General features: G+C 50.4%; 4 protein-coding genes across 4 annotated transcripts; 1 reads left to right on the forward strand and 3 right to left on the reverse strand.

Annotated features, from left to right (window-relative positions):
* Window positions 1-1,446: 1,446 nt before the first annotated feature.
* On the reverse strand, window positions 1,447-2,205 carry ATEG_09032 (putative protein kinase; the record flags this gene model as incomplete). Its single annotated transcript, XM_001217653.1, has 1 exon — window positions 1,447-2,205. The coding sequence occupies one exon, from the start codon at window positions 2,203-2,205 to the stop codon at window positions 1,447-1,449; it is 759 nt and encodes a 252-aa protein (XP_001217654.1).
* Window positions 2,206-3,415: 1,210 nt separating this feature from the next.
* ATEG_09033 (uncharacterized protein) lies at window positions 3,416-6,475 on the reverse strand (the record flags this gene model as incomplete). The annotated part of the gene is made up of 2 exons (XM_001217654.1): window positions 3,416-3,827; window positions 3,882-6,475. The coding sequence occupies 2 exons, from the start codon at window positions 6,473-6,475 to the stop codon at window positions 3,416-3,418; spliced, it is 3,006 nt and encodes a 1,001-aa protein (XP_001217655.1).
* A 5,378-nt stretch (window positions 6,476-11,853) lies between these two features.
* ATEG_09034 (GPI anchored serine-threonine rich family protein) lies at window positions 11,854-12,698 on the forward strand (the record flags this gene model as incomplete). The annotated part of the gene is made up of 4 exons (XM_001217655.1): window positions 11,854-11,905; window positions 11,964-12,042; window positions 12,103-12,237; window positions 12,305-12,698. The coding sequence occupies 4 exons, from the start codon at window positions 11,854-11,856 to the stop codon at window positions 12,696-12,698; spliced, it is 660 nt and encodes a 219-aa protein (XP_001217656.1).
* A 2,723-nt stretch (window positions 12,699-15,421) lies between these two features.
* Window positions 15,422-18,243, reverse strand: ATEG_09035 (uncharacterized protein; the record flags this gene model as incomplete). Its single annotated transcript, XM_001217656.1, has 2 exons — window positions 15,422-16,064; window positions 16,295-18,243. The coding sequence occupies 2 exons, from the start codon at window positions 18,241-18,243 to the stop codon at window positions 15,422-15,424; spliced, it is 2,592 nt and encodes an 863-aa protein (XP_001217657.1).
* Between the last annotated feature and the right edge of the window lie 1,411 nt (window positions 18,244-19,654).

Below are 19,654 nucleotides of genomic sequence, written 5' to 3' on the forward strand. Positions count from 1 at the left end.
CCGGTAGTCCGAGAGTAGAGCCAAATTACGATGCCCCGAGCAGCCGAGCTATGATATGCGACTTGAAACCAGGTGGAGAATAATACATCCGAAGCCAACTATCTATCGTTCTGGATGGCGAACGCTACCTATGGGACCCAAGGCTACCGGTACGACTCACGCTGCAACTCGCAAACACATCGTCATCATCAGGTCCGGAGATCCTAACGCGGAAAACACCCTCACACCACTCTGCAAATATATCCACGTCCCAAACAGCACCTTCACGGCCCTTACCCTACACCCTAGGGGATAACCTATCCTGCCCTCAGTTAGGGATACACGCGGTGCGGGTTGGGTAGAACCCGCAGGGTTAGAATTCGATCTGCGCGGGTTTACGAGTTCTAGATAAATAACCCGTACCGCACTATAATCTATATTACTAGATCTACAGGCTACTATATAGGTTAAAAAATATATAAAAATATATAATTTTTATAATTTTTATAATTTTTATAATTTTTATAATTTTTATAATTTTTATAATTTTTATAATTTTTATAATTTTTATAATTTTTATAATTTTTATAATTTTTATAATTTTTATAATTTTTATAATTTTTATAATATTATATATTTTTATAGTAATTGGGACTACGACTCGAATACTCGGGATAGATTCGAGTCGTAGTCCCAATTGTATGGACTGGGGGGCAGAGGTCGGTCGGATTCTTCCAAAGTCGGAGGCCACGCCGGTGTTTGAAAGCAAGATCGTCGCGAGAGAGATATCTTGCTGTTCCACTGCAAGTGCGAGCGCCCTAGTGCGCGAGACTCGATGAGTTGTTCTTTGCACGAGAGCTTCTACCAGATTTTGCAATTTCCGTCTCACGGCTCTTACGACGGCTGGCCCCTCTTGTGAGGGGATAGTAAAGTCGGCATCGGCGCCATGATCAAGGAATAGAAGCACGAGCTCTGGCCTTTCCTGTTCGACGGCCCACTCGAGTGGCGTTATCCATCTGCCAGGGCTATGTTTGAAGTCGTTCATTCGGATGTCGAGATTCATGTCGTAACTGACGAGCTGAGAGAAGACGTCGCTGCCGTATCCGGCTTGCAAGGCTGCCGCGAGAGCTTCCTCCAGCTGGCGTTGGGTGGGATGTTCAGACATGACTGGCGGACAGATTTCTCCCCGCCTCGCAGCTTCGCGTCTGGCTAGAACCCTCTGGCCAGGGGACCGATTTTGGAAGTATAATTCCCCGCCCCCCGGTGCCCATATCAACTCCCATTGCTCGTTTGAAGTGCCCGTATCAGCATTGCTTGTCTTCTTGTCACCGGTGGTCGGCCCTATATAACGCGGTAACGGAAATTCCGCAGTGCCCAGCATCTCGTATATTGCTCCACCGAATTCTCGCCACTCCCCCTTCGGATGGTCTTTCACCTTGTATGTGTGTGGCTCGCGCCAGAAGACCACTATATCGTCGTGGGGTTTAAAGGGCGTTTCGAGTTTGCGCTGGATACATTCACCCCATGCAAGCCATGGAAGAAAGGATGCGTTTTCAACTCAGCGAGGCCGTGGGCTCCTAGGCGACGCGTGTGGTCTTTATCAAGCAGTTTGGTGAGTATATTGTTTGCACTTGATGGCAAGCTAATGGGCAGCTGGAGGTCATCGTGGATGATCCTATACCGCCGCTCCTCTTCATCCTTGTGGTAGAATGGTGGAGCGCCCGTCAAAAGCTCATGGAGAATAATCCCCAGGCTCCACCAATCGCCAGCTCGAGATGCTTTTCTCTTGTTAAGAAGGATTTCGGGAGCTGGATATTCCGATGTGCCGGGCGCAATACAGTCCCTGTCCTTACACAGGTCAAGTGCAAAGAGGCTCGGCTTGCAGAGACTGGCGTGGCCCGAGGAATCGAGGAGAATGTCTTCCATATTTAGACTACCAAGGATGATATTCTTTGCATGCAAGTATTCCAGTACGCAAACCAGCTCTGCAGCATAATACTTCGCTTTAGTGATGCCGAATCGTCGATCTCTCTGAACATGGTCAGAAAGGTATCCTCCGCTACCGAGCGGTGAAAGGAGTTCCGATCTGCCATCCAAAGAGATCAAGGCAAACGTAAGCGGAGCGATAAAAGGGTGCTGGATACCGGCGCGGAGGCTGTTTATACCTGGTTTGTTTTCACCACTGTGCTGCTTGTGGGCAGAGCAAGGTATGTCAATGATCTCCATGCCATAGCTTCTGCACGAGTCTTTCTTTTGGACATAGACAAAGTTGCCGTTACTAGAACACTTATTTCTTTCACGAACTTTCCAACTCTTGCTCGTGAGCACAGGCGGAATTTCGTTCTTGGTGTAGGATATTTCTAGCTCCACTAGCCCCGTGCCATCCAGGACATCCACCTTTTGTGTTCCAGAACCGGCCAGGAACGGATTCAGCCTGACCTATCCAAGCGACATGCAGTGAGGTCCAAATGTTTCCCGCGAGGGGGATAGAGCGCTCGCTGGATCAGGTTCGCGACGACGAATAAGTAGCGACAAGGTAAGCAACCCCTCCTGCTCCTCCTCGATTTCCGACGACGATGACAACGACGGAGGGAGATCGAATTTGAAAGGGCAATACCAAGCTACCCAGGAGACGACTCCCTTGGCGGGGAGGCTGCAGAGGGCCTCAGAGGAGAGCTGGAAGCCTTGGTACTCTGCGATCACATAAGGGCGCTATTCCTCCTTCCACCTGTCGGCAGTTGCATCTGGTAGCCTCAATCCGCGCGACCCGCCGAGCTTGACGGTGAGGACTCCAGTTGTAACGCGATTCGGCGCATTTTCAGTCATTGTTTATGGAAGAACCAATCCTGTTGGTTGGGAATAGGGGCGTGGGGGCAGATGACGCTTAATTGGCACACAATCGCTGGTCTTTCCAGACAAGGGGATAATGGACCCTACTATAGATTTTCTAACCCGCACCGGTATGGTGTGGTGGCCCACTGCGAGTTGCGGTACGGGAAGACGGGCGGCCCGTCTTTTCCGTACGATTCTATTGCCGCTCGCGCAGTATACTATTCGTACGTTTCCAGAGGACGCTCTTGGCAGAATTATGCAGCTCAGGGTCTGTCAAGTCCACTATTTCAACCATTGGGAGCTGAGTCAGACCGTTGCGGGCTTAGTATTGGCCTTATAGACCCAGCATCCTGATACCTATAAAAGTAAAGCTCCCAGCAGCGGTCGATAGGATAATATCGTAGACAAAATATACCAAAATTGTCCATTCGTGTTGATTCAAGACACCCAGAAGGGCGGGGGTTTGGGGCCGCCACGGTGACGAGTATCACTGGGCTATAGCTGGACTGGAATATAAAAGAAAGCATTTTGCCTAATATAGTCTTAGCTGCACTTAAAACAGAAGCCACTTTTTTCCCGCGTGTATGTACAAAAGCTATCGTGCTCATCTCACTACTTTTCGCTCCTTGGGCCCAGAATCCTTCCGCAAGACATGATAGTAGCCCTTCCGGTCCCAGAACTGCAAGAACCGGTTCAGCATCCCTGCGTCAAGCGGAATATACCGAATATCCGGTGCTTCCTCCAGCGCCTTGACCGTGTTAAAGCTCGTGTAATGCGGCGTGTTGCGGCTGGTCTCGAACCGAGACAGCCCGCCGAGAACTGGCTCTCGCAGCAGCGGCATCAGAGGCATTAGCGGGTTCTGGCCATCAGTCTTCTCCAGTCGGTGCACCCACTCCCAGTACGGGACGAGCTCGACCGGATACCCTGCCTTGTTGATGATGCAGTGGGTTTTTTCGAGATTTACGGAGTCGGCCGGGTCCGGCGCCACGAGGCTGAACGACTTGCCTAGGTTCCTCCTACAGGAAGCTATATATAAGGTGGCCCTGCAGACGTAGTCGACCGTCACATACTCCATTCGTTGGTTCGGCAACCGGGGGAATGCGCCTAGCTGGATGGTACCTACCATAAGCCGGGCGAAGAAATCATCAGGATTTCCATGTCCATAACGCGAATCTCCGATCACAAACCCTGGACGATAGATGATGGTCGGGATGCCGCGCTGGCGCGCGCGACGAACAACCGCCTCGGCCACCCACTTGCTGGCCGCGTACCCGGTGTCATAGCGTAGGCTCGGTAGATGAGGCTCCAGCGGCTCATCCTCGAGGAGCCGCCGCGTCTCCAGTGTCAGCCCAGTGGTGCCCCAGGTATCAATGCTAGACATGTAGTGGAAAGTCTTCCGGCGGCCGCGCGCGGCCACCTCCAACGTATTCTTCGTGCCGATCACATTGACCTCCTGATGGGCATCATACGGCTCACAAAAATTGAGTTTGGCTCCGAGATGGAACACCACGCTGGCTCGGTCAACCAACCAGGCGAACTGTTCATCCGTCAACCCGAATTGGCCCTTGGTGATGTCGCCGTGCAGCACCGTCATCTTGGTGATGGCGTCCTTGCAACTGTCCCACAGATCGTACCGCTCCAGAACACTTTGCACGCGTTCTCGGGCGGACATTCCGTTCTTCGGGCGGACTAGGCAGATGATCTCTCGGACAGTGTCCATCTTGAGTAGTCGATTGAGAAAATGGGCGCCGATGAAGCCGGTGGCGCCGGTCATGAAGACTCGGCCTTCGCCGGGCGCCTGCCAGTCGGGAACGGGGCTTACCTCCTCGCCATATGCAGCATCAGATAGCCAGGATTCGGTGTCGTCCGGCGCATTACCCCCTTCTGCATACTCTTCAATGTATTGAACAAGGTCCTTGAAGCGGGAGTTCTCGAAGAGGGCACGCATCGAGATAGTCTTGCCGAGTTGTTTCTGAATCGTCGAAATCATTGAGGCCGCTTGGATGGACGTGCCCCGGAGAGAGAAAAAGTCATCGGACTCTTTGATTTCCGATATGTTCAACAGAGAGGACCAAATATTGCGGATCTGGGCGGCGAGGTCCAACGATTTGCCGTTGACATTTTCATCTGTTCTCGATTGTTCCTGGTGCTGCAAATAACGGTCCTTGAGCCCTTTGCGGTCGACTTTGCCATGCTCTGTGATTGGGAACTTTGAACAGAATACGAAGTCTCTGGGGACCATGTAATCTGGGACTCGCTTCTCCATATGCTCCACGAGCTGTCGCTTGCGAACGGAGTTGGAAGCTGCAGGGATGACATAGCCGACCAGAAACGGGTCACTGTCATCGGATGGACGGACTTGCACCACAATCGCCGCTGACAGTGCCTTACTGGCGAGAAGGTTTTGCTCGATCTCATTCAACTCAACTCGGAATCCGCCTTGTTTCACTTGTAAGTCCACCCGACCAGCAAATTCGAGCAGATCTGGGTCATCAGGGCGCCATCGAGCTAAATCCCCGGTTTTATAGTAACGAGTGCCGTTTGTAGAAATGACAAAGCGCGACTCATTCTCTTCTGGGCGCCCGATGTACCCCGGAGTCAATGATGGACCTCCAAGAAGAATCTCGCCAGTTTTCCCTGGCTCGGTTATCGGGTTGGATTCCGAGTCAACGAGCAGCAACTTCGTGTCCCCGAATGGTTTTCCAATACTTATATTGCTGTATTGAAGCTCCGATGGTGTCACAGGATGCAGAGTAGAGAAGACGAGGGTTTCTGTCGGTCCGTACGTGTTCCAGAGGTTCTTGGGGGGCCCGGATGATTCGAGAACGGCTGTCATGGCGGCTATGTTGGCAGCTTCACCAGCTGTGAGCACATGCCGAACCCCCCTAAAAGTCGTGGGACATGCTTGAGCAATGATATTGAAGAGTGATGCGGTGAGAAAAACAATTGATATCTTCTTCTCAGCAATGAATTCTCGCGCGTTGAAAGGATCGGTGATGACCGGACGAGGCACAACGACAATAGTAGCCCCGACCACTAGGGGAACCAAGATTTCATATAGAGAAACGTCGAAGCCAGGGTTATTAATCACTGCCACCCGATCCAACTTCTGCAGCAAGATGGGAGGGTCAGAGACCAGATTCAAGATACCTATTTCGGGAATTTGCACTGCTTTCGGCTTTCCACTTGATCCAGAGGTATATAGAATATGACTCCGATACCCGCACTTCTTGCCCTGGTGGCCCTGGTCTATCCCATTAGACTGACTGCTGGCTTTGGCAGGATACCCGCTTTCCAAGGGCTTCCGAGTAATAGGAATAACCTCAACCCCAAGAACTTCGTCAAAGCAGTCTTTGTTCGACAGGACATATTGGGACCCAACCTCAGTAAGCAGATCCCGCAGACGAGCTGTCGGCAACGATGGGTCTAAGGGCAAGCAGGTGTGCCTTGCGCGGATGACAGCCAGTTGGGCGATAACAATGGGCGAACCCAGCTCTTCAATAATACCAATAGGTGCTTCAGTGGGGAGTTTCAAGGACTTGAGGATAGACGAGAGTCGCTCAACCTCGCGATGAACGTCCGAATAGGACCATTTCTGGGAGCCATCCTCGACTGCAATGGCATCTGGATTGTGAGAGGCATTTTGCGAGAATTTCTGATCCATTATAGAGTGATACTGTAGCTGCCGTATGGCTCAAAAGGAATGTGAGAGGACCAAAGGAAGATTTATCACTTCAACCGAGTAATACGTACAAGAACCAGTGTTATATTTACACTACTCCTACGACAGTGACTTGGGGATTTAGATCATTTACTGTACGGCTCACAATAAAGTCCATGATATCATTCAGTTCGCTCGAATCTCCCTTGGTGTGAGGAAGCATGCACGGCGATTCTGAATACAGCGAGCTTACTTTGCTTCTCTGGAGGACTCTATTCGCCACAACCCCCAATTTGGACGCTCTTGTGACCAAACCACCAAGCTCCCGAGTCACTACTATCCGTTCCGGTGGTTCAATCTAAGGGTGGACCAGTGATATTATGGGAAACGGCTTCGGTGATGCATGCGGAATTGATATGCCCAAGGCCAAGGACTTTAATGTTCGTTAAACTTTTTAGTTAAGCTTTTTAACTGTAGGTATTTTAAATCCAAAAATATGCCGGTTTATTTTGTTCCACTGCGTATTGGTTTTCGGGGGAAAGGAGCACTGTTGTCCCTCAGTCTCCAACGAGTCCGTTCAGTGCCATATTGATTGCTTGTGATTCTTACAATAGGTACTTTATCTTCCGGCAGCAAGCTCTTTTACTTTTTATATTTCTTGGAGCAAAATGCTCTCCACTTATAAAAATCTATAAAATGAGCGTATACCAGCAACAAATAGTCCAGGACAAAGATAGGACTAAAAGAATACCATACGACACCGACAGTCTTCTTATAAGTTCTCTTAGTGTAACATCCCAACCCTACACCTAAACCTTCCTGGGGAAAAGTTCTTCGGTATACAGCCATCTTAATAACAGAATAAATGTCGACTCTGTGAGGCTTATAATGGTGTTCAAGATCTTGATATCCGGGCATCCCTTAACTATCACCTTTCTCACTTTCACTTTCTAAGATATATAAATGTTTTAGGCTCTATAAAAAGACAACATGGAGGGCCAATTGGTTTCAATAGCTTCAAATTTTGCGTTGGGCCGAAAATGACAGCCTCTGGCGCCAGAAACGGTTTTTCCTTGATCCTGTGTGTTTGCTCAATATTTTAAGGCCATCATCAGTTTTTTGAGGTTACCGTTGCCTCCAGATGAGAAGAATTCGTTGAGCTTACGTGGTATAGGTGCCGAAGATGATGCTGTTCAGCCAATAGCCTTAGGGTTTATTCTTAGGGTTTCGGCACTGGCGACATAGTTTTGTATCGTTCCACCTTTTTTCACCAAATACGGGACCAGATTCGTGCGCGAACCAAATTCGCAGGCCAAAGTTTGCGGGTCTACCAGGATAATGGCGTGGACAAGGTGGGGTACTGGGTCCGATAGATGATATGAGCAGTATTAGTCATTGACTTGTGGTCTTCCTCTACGGACACTCTGCTCTGGCCTAGGCGGTGCCGATCCAATTGGAGAAATGAATTGAGCAGGAAACCAGACGCAATACAGAATGAATAATAGGAACGCGGCTCTGGTTGCAATAGCGGGGAAAGCGGGAGCCTGAGGTTTCATTTCTATGCTGTGGAGAGATCGGGCTGCACTACCTTCCACCGGAATGCACGCAAGCCATCAACCCATATTTATTTCAGCCAACTTCGCCCATTTAACGTCCTTGACCCTCACCGGGGCAGCCAGACTGCCAGGGAGGGGGAACACTGAAGGGAGCATCCGAGGGCAGAGGGAAGCCCGAGGGATAGTTGCAGGAGTAGCTGGGGCTGGGGCTGGGGGTGGCGCTGGAGCTGGGAGTAGCGCTGGAGCTCGGGATAGCGCTGGAGCTCGGGGTGACGCTGGGAGTCGGGTGCGCCTGAGGAACACCAGCCCAGGGAGGAGGCTGTAGAGAGCCGTTAGCAATTGAACACTACGGACCCCCGCGGGGTAGAGCTTGACATACCGAGGCGACGGCAACCGAGGCCAGGCCAATGGCGGCGGCGATAGTAAGGAACTGCATGATGAAGAGATTAATTCTTGTTTTCCTTGCTTAAGGGAGAGAAAGTGAGGGATAGAATGGAAAGAAATCAGAGGGAGCGGGCTGGAAGGACACAGGCTGGGTGAGCTCCATTTTATAATTGGCCTCAAAGCCGAATAAGCCAGGGAGTAGTGCAAGACAACAGATAATGAATGCTACAAGGTCCTTCCAAGGTTGGTCGTGTATGATTCCACGGCTATTACGCAGTCATGTCGAAGACATTACCTGCAATGGCTATGACTGTTGATAATCAGCGGAGATTAATGTGGAGGTCTGTGCCGTTGTAAAGCTAACCTTAAAAGATGTATCCACGCCCCCTGTGCCATGTGCGCGCTCAAAGGCCAGGTCCCTGCCGATCCCTTGGAATTCATCTTACCATCCCGCGTCATTTGCCATATGTGCCGACAAAGTTGCCACCCGAAGATGATCAGCGGTCAGTGCGGCCCCGTTTCTGGATTTCTCGGTCTGGACAAAAGATTACAAGGGTCTCTCGACGGCAGAATTAGACTGCAGGCCCAATCGCAGTGGCATAATACTAAACGTGCATTTTTGAGCCTATGTATCCAGGACTTCCCACTGATGGACCGTAACGGGTCGTTAGCGTTCTCCAGTAGGCCTGACTGTTCAATATTGGCCCCGCCGAAGGTCTAGACATAATATTCGCAGCAGAGTTGCTGAGGGGATGAAAGAACCCAGTGGAATTCCGGCAGGATCTGGATGAGACTTCGTTTCCTTTTTCAACCGGGTGGATATCTACGGGTCTTATAATACTTTATAGGAAATGCTGGGCGATGAAGGGGAGTGAATGGAACATAGAACAAAGACGGCAGGAGAGGAACTCTGTTGAATTTATGCGATACATTAAGCAGATTTCCTATCTGTGCGATGTGCTGGTCGATGCGTTGGATGGGGAAGCGACTGGAAACGAGCGTGGTTGGTGTATGCCTGTTCCTTTTCCTTCTCCTTAGCGATATGCCTCGATACCTGCCATGAAAGAGGTCATCCGGAGAGGGGGCTTGAGAACACGGCTCACAAGGGATCGGTTCCATAGGTGGGTAGGCTCAGCCGCCTATGACGCTGTCCCCCTCGCCAGTATATTCTCCAACTTAATCCTAACCGACCAAGACCTTCTAAAGACGAAACCAGTCTTTAATGTAGACCTCCCGCTGATATGAATATCGTCTCTTCTTCGTTGAACATGGCTCCTTTATCCCCTAGCCCGCGTAGGCTGACCTCTTCGTCTTTAACATGGTCTTCCACGACTGACCGACCCCATCGTGAGGCACCCAGCTCCCTGCAGGCTCTTATCCCAGCTCTTAAGCCCGGGGCGCACGTCTTCCTCTTCGAGTATATCAGGGAGCATGGGGAAGGCGAGAAGCCGCATTTGATCAGGTCCGTTAGGTTTGTGGGGACTGCTACGGAGTGCGGTCCATGGCATTGTTTAATTGGAAGGAGGGACCGGCCACTGGAAGGGAGCAGGTCTTCTGTCCTCCGGATGGGCGGTTTGGGGTGGTGAATATTAACCTTGGAAGGCTAATCTAATGGCTTTCTCTGCTGTTGTTGAGGGTATTGAGAGGGTTTGGTCGCTGGTCCTTCTCTTCGATTCAGGGATATTATTTGTCTTCATTTTGTGCTTGGTGGCACGATCATAAATATAGCGTGTTTTTCTTTCCTGCTCTTCACTGGCAGATGACAGACCAAGTAAAGTTTTTAGGTTGTTCGGAGCCAACAAATACGATATAGTAAGATAAGGCATAGAAACTAGATTCGTTCTTATATGTAGATGGGATGAGTGCGATAGCTAGATTAATTATTGATAAACAGAGACATAATCCCCATCACACAGCAAAGTTGTGGACAATGTAGACCCCTGTAGCCCAGGATCTGTGACAACAGAAGAGAATATTTGGCGATTGGGGCCTATCTCGAGTCCCAGGGGACTAAGTTCGACGCATCCCCTTTCCGTGCTGCAGAGACCAGGCACTGCCTGGAAGAGTGATACGCATCGTACGCTAGTGATCAAACTAGGAAAAACCAGGTTGCAAGAGGAGTTGTCCGACGCCGAACTCCGATACTCTTTTGCTGTTAAAATGTCGCAATTGGTGAATCTCACAATCCCCTAGGGGCGGCAAAACTTGGCTGTAAGAGATCGGATTATGTACAATAGAGATGGAAATGTAGAGATATAGTCGTAGGACCCTGTGTTCTACAAAAGCAAGGGGCAGTGCACGTGGAGAACATCGTCTTATCACCGCGAATAAACTAACTTCTACGCTAATGCTTTGACTGGAGGTCCGGAGTTTTACCCTGCATCCTTATCTGTAGACATAGCACGGTTAGACCCTTCGCCCTCGGTTACCAAACCTCTAGGGACGCGTCGGACACCAGGTGCAGACCTTTCTCACTTGGGAAGAGGCAGTTATGGTACTTCTGCCGCTATCTGTAATATCACTGGGCTTAGTTCTAGTACGAGGGGTCGCTTCCAGAGTTTTCGGGTTATGCCGATTATCGTAGGAACACGGCCCGGGAAGAAGCAAGTTCGGCGTGAAGAGCGGGAGCAGATGGTGGCCAGGTGGCCCGCTTTTTATTAGGAAGGGTCTAAGTCATTCAGCCCGACAGCACGGCAGATGCCCCCGCCAGTTGAGTAGTTGATACTTGACCAACCTGCTCAGTAGACTATAAGGCATACAACGGTATAAACAACACTTTTACTCGGCGTTGCGATACTCTATATTTATAATGCAGTTCTAGCCGACTATCAGGATGTTCTCAATAATAATTCGCTATGCTACAGCTCGACGGAAGGACTATCGGGTTGGAAGGATCCGAACAAACGCATTACTAATACTACCAATCAGCAGGCCTTCGGTTTTCCCCGAGACATCTGGTGCTAAAAATACTCTAGATTCAAGACATTGATTCAACCAAATCACGGTACATCGTATGAAGACTCTGTCGTTATCGTCCCCTGGGGCCAATCCGCTCCAGACTGGCTCTGCAACATGATCCTCATTCCGATCCACCTGAGACATATCCCTCCACTCACCACGCCCGGACACACTTGGTAGGTTATCTGGAAGGGCATTTGTTTTGGATTCCAGAATGTGGGCGCAAACATGATATACCGGAACAGCCCTCCCTGGACTCCATAATTACCACACAGTCGGTTAATATAGAACCCGGAAGAGCGGGCTGTTTTACTTTATGGCCGTTTCTGGTATCTTCAAATCCTCCCATGTGAATCATATTATTACTTCCACTTACAGCCTGGTCGAAAATCCTGTGTATATATAGGTCATTCTAATTTCCCCCATGCAACCCCTTTCCATCCAACTCCGGTGTTGTGTTTAATTCAGTAACCTCTTGCCAATATGCGTTTGTCAGTTGTCTCTTCCATCCTTCCCTTCGTGGCGTCCGTCGGAGGTAAGTCGCCGCTTTATCCGCATTACCAATTCTGAAAGGGTGCTTACCAGTCTGCTAGCGCTCACGGTGACGGAGCCGAAAGAGTTCGCCGAAGTTGATCCCTCCAACTCATTCAAGGTGAAATGGACGTCCGTCGAGTATGCCTAACCCCCAATAATCTGCAGTACTTGAGGAAAACATGCTGACCACAAATCCAGCACTGACGCCTCCCATTTTGACCTGTACCTGGTCAACAACGCTGTGTACCCACCTGTTGAAAAGAAGCTGGCATCTGATGTTGACACTTCGGATGGCTCCTATACTGTGGATGGTATCTCTGGTCTCTCCAACGGGTAAGTCTTCGTCGTCTCGTATGGGGTATAGCAGCAACACGAGACACATACTTACTCTGTTTACCAGAGGTGGCTATCAGATCAACCTCTTGGCCAACGATGGGCACAACACGGGTATTCTGGCCCAGTCGGAGCAGTTTAATGTGACTGGTAGTTCCTCGAGCTCGTCGACAACGTTAGCCACCTCTTCGAAATCGACTACGTCCACCTCGACTGCCAAGTCCACTACAGATACGACGACCACGACGTCCAGCGGCACTTCCACCGCGACTAGCACCTCGACCTCTACCGGCTCCCTGGCCAAGTCCACTGGGGCGTCGCATACCACTGGTGGCTCTGGTGCCTCTATCAGCGGGACTGGTGCTGCGGATGTCAACAACACCAATGCTGCTGGCTCTCTTAGCTCGCCTATGCTGGCTGTCGCCGGTGTCATGGCTGGTGTGTTTGCGTGGGCTCTGTAGAGCTGTCGGCTGTTGCTGGAAAGCTTACAGCGAATTCCGCAGACGACAATCTCGGTCAAATGATTTCAGATTGGCATGCGAATATCTGTTTGATTTGGTTTGTCGGAAAACACAACGGCGGTTATGCCTGGTCCATCCTTGTAATTTGGTTCATATTCCCTCTTGCTACCTCCCACCGATGGGTGACCAATTGGGAGGTTGGCTTTGCGAGGATTGATGTTATATATAATAGAAACTGTGGTTGAGTTGCCATCTTTATCAATTTTTTCTGCATCAACTACGTTTAGAGGATTCATAAACCTGGTCTAATGATGGAACACTGTATGATACTAAAGTACCATTTTCCGACCTACTCAACCGGAAATCATTATATGATCCGAGTAACTAAATATCGAGCAAATAGCCTTGTTCACAACTGTGTGGCAAGAGGGATGGACATCGAAGTTGGCCTCGAATACTACAACCCCAGCCTACCTTACCCAAGGTTATTCCTGGAAGACATGATGAGTGCCCGGTATATATCGATACTGTTCTACAGACGGGTGAGCTTGGCTTTAGAGTTCGCAGCAAGTTGAAGATGACTCTATTTATGGGCTCGGGATCTTTATCCACAACAAAGAGCTGCGGAAAAGACATTAACTGCTGCCTTGAAGCAAGCATAGCAGACTGTTACAAGATTCCTTCCGCAATACTGCTCAACTGAGACAATTCATAGAGACTCAATTGGCTTTTTCGCTTGCTCTCACATGTATAACAGGTTTAATAAGACTCCGATCAGCCTTGAAGCTGGCAAAATCAAACACCAAAGCACTACCTGCTGCATGGATACGCACCTGCAAGAAACGAGTCCGTCCAACCTTCCATGTGAATAGGTAGCACAACAGGTAAGTCCCTCACTCTGACAAGGCGGGTGGTTCTGATGCCTGATACTCGCTTACATTTCCCTTCCAACACCGTTCAGACATCACAGGCTAGTATTGCAAAGTACACAGTAGAGAAAACTTATTATGTCTTAGACATTGGTTTTATCAAAAGCTATGAGCTCGGCCAGGAGGACAGATGAGGGTGGGCAGGAGAGGGAAACAGCTGCATGAACAGTTCAGTGAGAGCCACCCATTGAGTAAGTATCTCGGTTTGTTTTCGTAGGCTAAGTAGATCCTGCGTCAACTATCAAAATGGAATATATATGGCCCCACAAGTGTGTCCACACTTCTGATGGGGTTTCACACCATGATGTACGCACCCTGTCCATGGGGTGGTGGCAGCATGCACCAAAAAGCACCTTTATGTTGGGTGCCCAATCCACCAACCAGAGATCATTACTCACGTGACATGACAGACTCACCACTAGGCAGGTCGCCTCACTCTCTCTTTCTTTCCTCTCCCAATCAATTCAAGTCCTGCATCAAAACACGCAATTGCGCATTGGATTACTCTATAAATAGCCATTATTATCGCACCCTACCCTGGGTAATGCGTCAGATTGTGGCACGAAATTCATTCATCTTACGGCTTGAGATCAGACCGTGTTGACAATAAGCGCCTAATACCACCCTTTTCACGCTTTTGAAGCCTTCATGCTGATCCAATGACACCAACGGCCGTTTCCAATAAAATCTTTCCATTCACTACGCTTGTTTCGGATCTGCCACCCAATTTTATTTCGCAGCCCCGCCCATTATCTTCTGAAAATGGCTCTGCCAGTGGACGCGTAGTCATTGTAGGCGATGTCCATGGAATGAGAAAGTCACTAGAGACGCTCCTAGACAAAGTCGGTTTTGACCGACACAAAGGAGATCAACTTATTCTAGTTGGCGACCTAGTCAATAAAGGACCCGATAGTCCTGGTGTTGTTGACTTGGCCATGAAGCTCGGCGCCCGCGCAGTAAGAGGCAACCATGAAAACGCGGTTCTCCATGCGTCTGCAGAGATCGAAGTCACAAGGGATAAGCAACAAACATCGGGAGGCTTGCCTGGCAGCTCAGCCATACCGGGGAACCCTGAGGTCGATCAGTTTAGCGGTACTCTGCAAGGTTCCGAGGCATCGGTTACGAATGGCCTTAGTACAAGCCATAGCGCAGCAACGCTCAGTACGGCTTTGGCACTGTCGAAGCCCCAGCTCGACTGGCTTGCCGCTTTGCCTTTGATATTGCGCGTTGAGCTACCTCATAGCCTAACATCCTCCCTCGGCGATACTCTAGTCATCGCGCACGCCGGTCTCGTTCCTGGTATTCCGCTTGAAGAGCAAGATCCGTACGCGGTCATGCATATGCGGAGCCTTGTCCGCGCAGCAGGCGATGAGGATAAATTCATAGCGTCCGAGGCTCCTGGAGAAGAAAGCTGGGTTATGCAATGGGACCAGTGGCAAGATAAGTTAACATCCAAAACTACGGTGATCTTCGGACACGATGCAAAGCGTCGCCTGCAGATGGGTAGATATGCGATTGGGCTGGATACCGCGTGTTTATATGGTCATCAACTGAGTGCAATGGTAATTGCGGCATCCGGCGGGCAAATCGAGAGTCAGATCATTCACATAGACTGTTGTGATTCTCCTGTGGCTCCAACCGTGCCGGTGGACGAGACGAACAAAACACTAGCTTCATAATCAACATATTGGGATCGTACTCCTGGCAGGGTTTATGCATCTAATCTATAACACATATAGTGATATAATCAAAACTGGCTAGATAATGAGTCTTCGGAAAGTCTATACACATATACTACGCTGTACCTATGGTCACCTCCGTGGTGCCATTGGCCAGCCGGACCTCCCATCCTCCTCGAACTAACCGAGTCGCCGTGGAAGTGACTGCGTACTGACGCTCTGTGCCAGGGTTCTCAACCCAGACAATCGCTGATGTCGCCTTGGACGGCCCCGATATAATCCGCACTGTCACCTGCTTGGCGTTCGTTCTGGCAAAAGAAAACTGTTCAATCCAGCCCGAACTGATCGTGATGTACACACCCATGGACGCTATATACGCTCGGCGGCGGACTGCATCGCGCGGCTCTACCGTCACCAACTGTCCATCCAACGCAAGATTGCCGCCGTATGCGACGAGCCCGAGATCCGGGTCCTCTACGACGTAGGCCGCTGAGGCAAGCATGACGCCTAGGAAGTTGGGCCCGTAGTCACCCGAGTAATCATCACCCGCAAGAGTGTCTGGAAACGAGTGGAAGGCGTTGTACATGGACCCATCCTGGCGAATGTTGGTCAGCGGTCCAGTGATGCCGCCGTAGCCGACACGCAGGAGGTATGTGTCCGTGGGCTGCTGACGAAATTGATTGAGGAGAGGGAGCGCATTAAGGCTGGATCCATAGTGGTGGACCATGCGTTCAATGCGCTGTAACTTTCCCGCGTATCTGATCGGAAATGTTAGAAGAGACGGCCCAGGGGACTTAGGATAAAGCATTGCATACATGAAATCCCAATATCGTCGAGCATTCCCGTTCCAACCCCAGTGGGACACAGTCGGCATGAAGCCTAAAATGCTATTGATAGTTTTGGTCGCAGTTTCGGTGAGATTAAAATAGCTATTCGCAATCCCACGGCGTGAGAATATGTGCTTTGAAGAGAGCGCAAGGGTCCTTACTTAGTCCAGTAATACACGCCTTCCTGGCCAGTGGAATCCCACGCCATCTCACTCCCAAAAGGGGCTGGTTGAGTGTTCCACGCATCTGCACGCAGCTTCATGGCCATTTCCACGGCATCTGCTTCCTTGGACCACCCTTCGCGGCGTAGATCCTGGAGAAGAAAGCCGACCACCGTCTCGCCCATTAATCCAACACGCGAATATCCCACCATCGCGTTGCCGGCGGAGTCGGTTGCAAAGCAGGCAAGGGTGGTATTATACGCCCTACGCAGATACCACTGCCAGGTTTCTTGTTTGAGCAGCTCTGGCTGGTCACGACCGGCGCGATACAGGGCCCAATACGCGCCAATAACGTGGATATAATCGTATGCGCGGTCGGTAGAGTATGAATCGGCCCTATTCCACGACCACCAGTTGCCCCAGTCTATAGAGCTGCTATACGAGTAGCCTGGTACGGCAGACGGCTCGTAGAAGAATATGCTCTTGCGGACTCGGTCACCCCCATCCTGGATGGTAGGGAAGAGCACCTTGGTTACAAACTCTTCCAGCTTGGCGATCTCTTCGGGATCCGGATGGCTAATCTGTTTCATCGCTGTCGCCAGGTAGATCACTCCGCCTTCGTCGCTCAGGCCGGCAATCCAGACACGGGCTTCTTGGAGGACACTGGCCCCTATGGAAGCGTCGTACGTGAGGATGGAAGAGTCACGGCCAAATGGATCGGAGTCGTTGGCGAACCACATTGTTGAGGTGGAAAATTGGCCCATGCGGGCTATAGTGTCTGGGGCAGGGTCGGTAATGAAGTAATGTACCGCCTGGGTCTTGCCATCGGCGTACCTGATGGTAACTCGGGTGCGGCCCCAGGCGGACTTGTTGGGAGTGAGCGAGACGGTATTCGACTGCCACCGAGTAATGGCAAATGCATCCCCCTCACTGATTACCTCGGAGGCGTCGGCCGAAGCAAGAATGAGCAGCTCAACCGTGAGGTCTCTGGGCACCACGTACCCTGTCCCAATCGTCACGGGGGTGTTGATGGCTCGAACTGCCTTTTGTATACCACGGATACCGTCTTTTACCACAGAAAAGCGTAGCCCCACGGTTACGGACTGTCCGGCGTCGAGGACAAGCGAAGTCGCGGGATTCCAGGGAGTCGCCTTGACCCATTCATTATCAGCAAATGCTTTGGAGCGCGTCTGCCACTCATACAGTCCTTCAAAGGTCTGACTCCCGTACGCGGTGGATTCAAATACAGGCTCATCCAGATTACGCCACGCCTCAAAGGGGGTTGTGGTGTTACCCAAGGGTGTCACTATTAATGCTTCCCCGGTACCAGACGTTGGCGTGACCTGCACGTAGCCAGCGTCGAGCCCGATATAAGGGTCGGCCAGGGAGCACTTGGCCATCATTTCCTCCGCGGTTCGGTTGGTGAAAATATTGTTAAACTCGGTCGGGAAACCCAGACTGCCGATTTCGAGGTGACTCTCGGCAGTGTTGGTGAGAGTAAAGGACAGGCCCAGGTCGCCGTCGACATCGACCCATTTACGCACTACCTGGATAGGGGATCCCGCAGGCAAAGTCGGCGTCAAGTCGGCGGCCACTAGTGCATCGTCAGCCTGGACCGCAGTAACGGTCTTGCGAGCCTGTGACGAGTCGCCCGCAATCCAGTCTGTTGTCCCAGCCGCGCGATATCGGAAGGTGATATCCCCATTGTGATACTGCCCATTCGCTGCACGGTTCTGGAGATTGTCAAATGGAAGAAAGTCAAACGACGTGCCCTTAGGCTGAAGTGATGCGAGAACCTGAGCATCCTTGGCGATCTTCAGGTCCCAGTTGTCCGTGGAGAGGGAGATATACCCATTTGTGAGGCCGAGGGCGTCATGTTGACCGTGGACAATAAGAGCCTGCAAACATACCACAACTAACCAGACTGTAGGGAGAGTATTCCGACCCATTTTGATTATTGCGAGTTATTGAACGACGCATTGAAAGGTCGATGGCATATAATTGCTTTGGAATGGCAGGGTAGGAGCATGAAGGGCTCTCTGGCCTACTTAGGTATTTTGATATCCGACTATTGACTATCTTCCTGGTCTGGCTATGTCTCCCAACTGGCCCCTCCATGCTAATCCCTGACGATCACTCGGGGCCTAGGTGCCCCCGCGCCGTCCACTTTCTATTCTCGTACAAAGACCGGTGGAGTGTATCAAGGCCCCGCTTGAAGCAAGACACACGGATAAATTCCGCATTTGGGGAGGCATTACCGTGGATTAGTGGCGCATTCGTTTATTTGTATCGACACATGAGCATTGCAACGTTACAGAGAAAGAACAATGGGGATACTACGTAGTAGTTTTTTATCCCAGACCATTCAGAAATTGACCAAATTGAAGCGCAAGATTCGGGCCTTTCTACGTCATTCGGTTCTTTGCGGGGAAAGAGTTATCTCAATGCCATTATTGATATTATGCTTATAGAAGTCTCTGATATGATGGCGGAGAAGCGTTGAATAAACAAGGTGTCTCAGGATTCGCTGTGTTGTCTCGTGAATGTCGTAGTGCTCCCCTGATCATTGTGTGCTCCTTTCGCGTCGGCTCTGTTTCGGTCTATTCTGTCATACTATCGAGCACACGGTCATACCCAGGTGCACTCGGGAACCTCTGCTTTGTGCGTTTTCAGTGGCTCTGACAACTTCTCAAGCCCGAACAGTAGCGTCCGCAGGCGCAAGGAAGATTGGAATCAGTCCCTCTCCGATGGCGCCGACGTTTTTATCCACTACCTGCGACAGAATGGATCCCATTTCCCTTCAGTAGCTCTATTGTTTTGGAGACACAGGAGCGTGGGAGTAGATCTAAATAACTCTGGTCGGGATTATTGACGTTTTTTAGTTCGCGAAATAGGTCGACGAGTTCGCGTAGATGCGTCTGAGAAGACACATGCATGTCACTGTAGAGGAATTCAGCGCAGATGAATAAGGGAATGGGCATCAACGGGTGAATCTCATAGAAGTCAGTATTTACTATTTGTGACTGTATCCTGTAGAGCTTACCCTAGAAAATGGCAGCTCTCTCAATGTTGAACCGAATTGGATGATCGTGCTTGATGCTTCTAGAGCTCGGTTGTGAGTATTGAAAAAGTCGGTATTCGCATTAGATGGATCGGCAACCTCCATTGTAGTGTCTACCATTTCTTTGCAGAAATATATTATAGTTGCCTGGCCGAGGATGTGGGCGAACAGCAAGAGCGGCTCAAAGGATTCAGTTGGTGATGGGTAGCACTGTGACAAAACTTGCAGTCTGTGGATCAACACACTCTCGAGGCATTTGCGTTGGTCTGTCCAGTTCATCGTCATGTCCCCATAAGCTT

This window comes from Aspergillus terreus, genomic scaffold (assembly GCF_000149615.1).
Source record: "Aspergillus terreus NIH2624 scaffold_14 genomic scaffold, whole genome shotgun sequence".
Taxonomy (NCBI): Eukaryota; Fungi; Ascomycota; class Eurotiomycetes; order Eurotiales; family Aspergillaceae; genus Aspergillus; species Aspergillus terreus.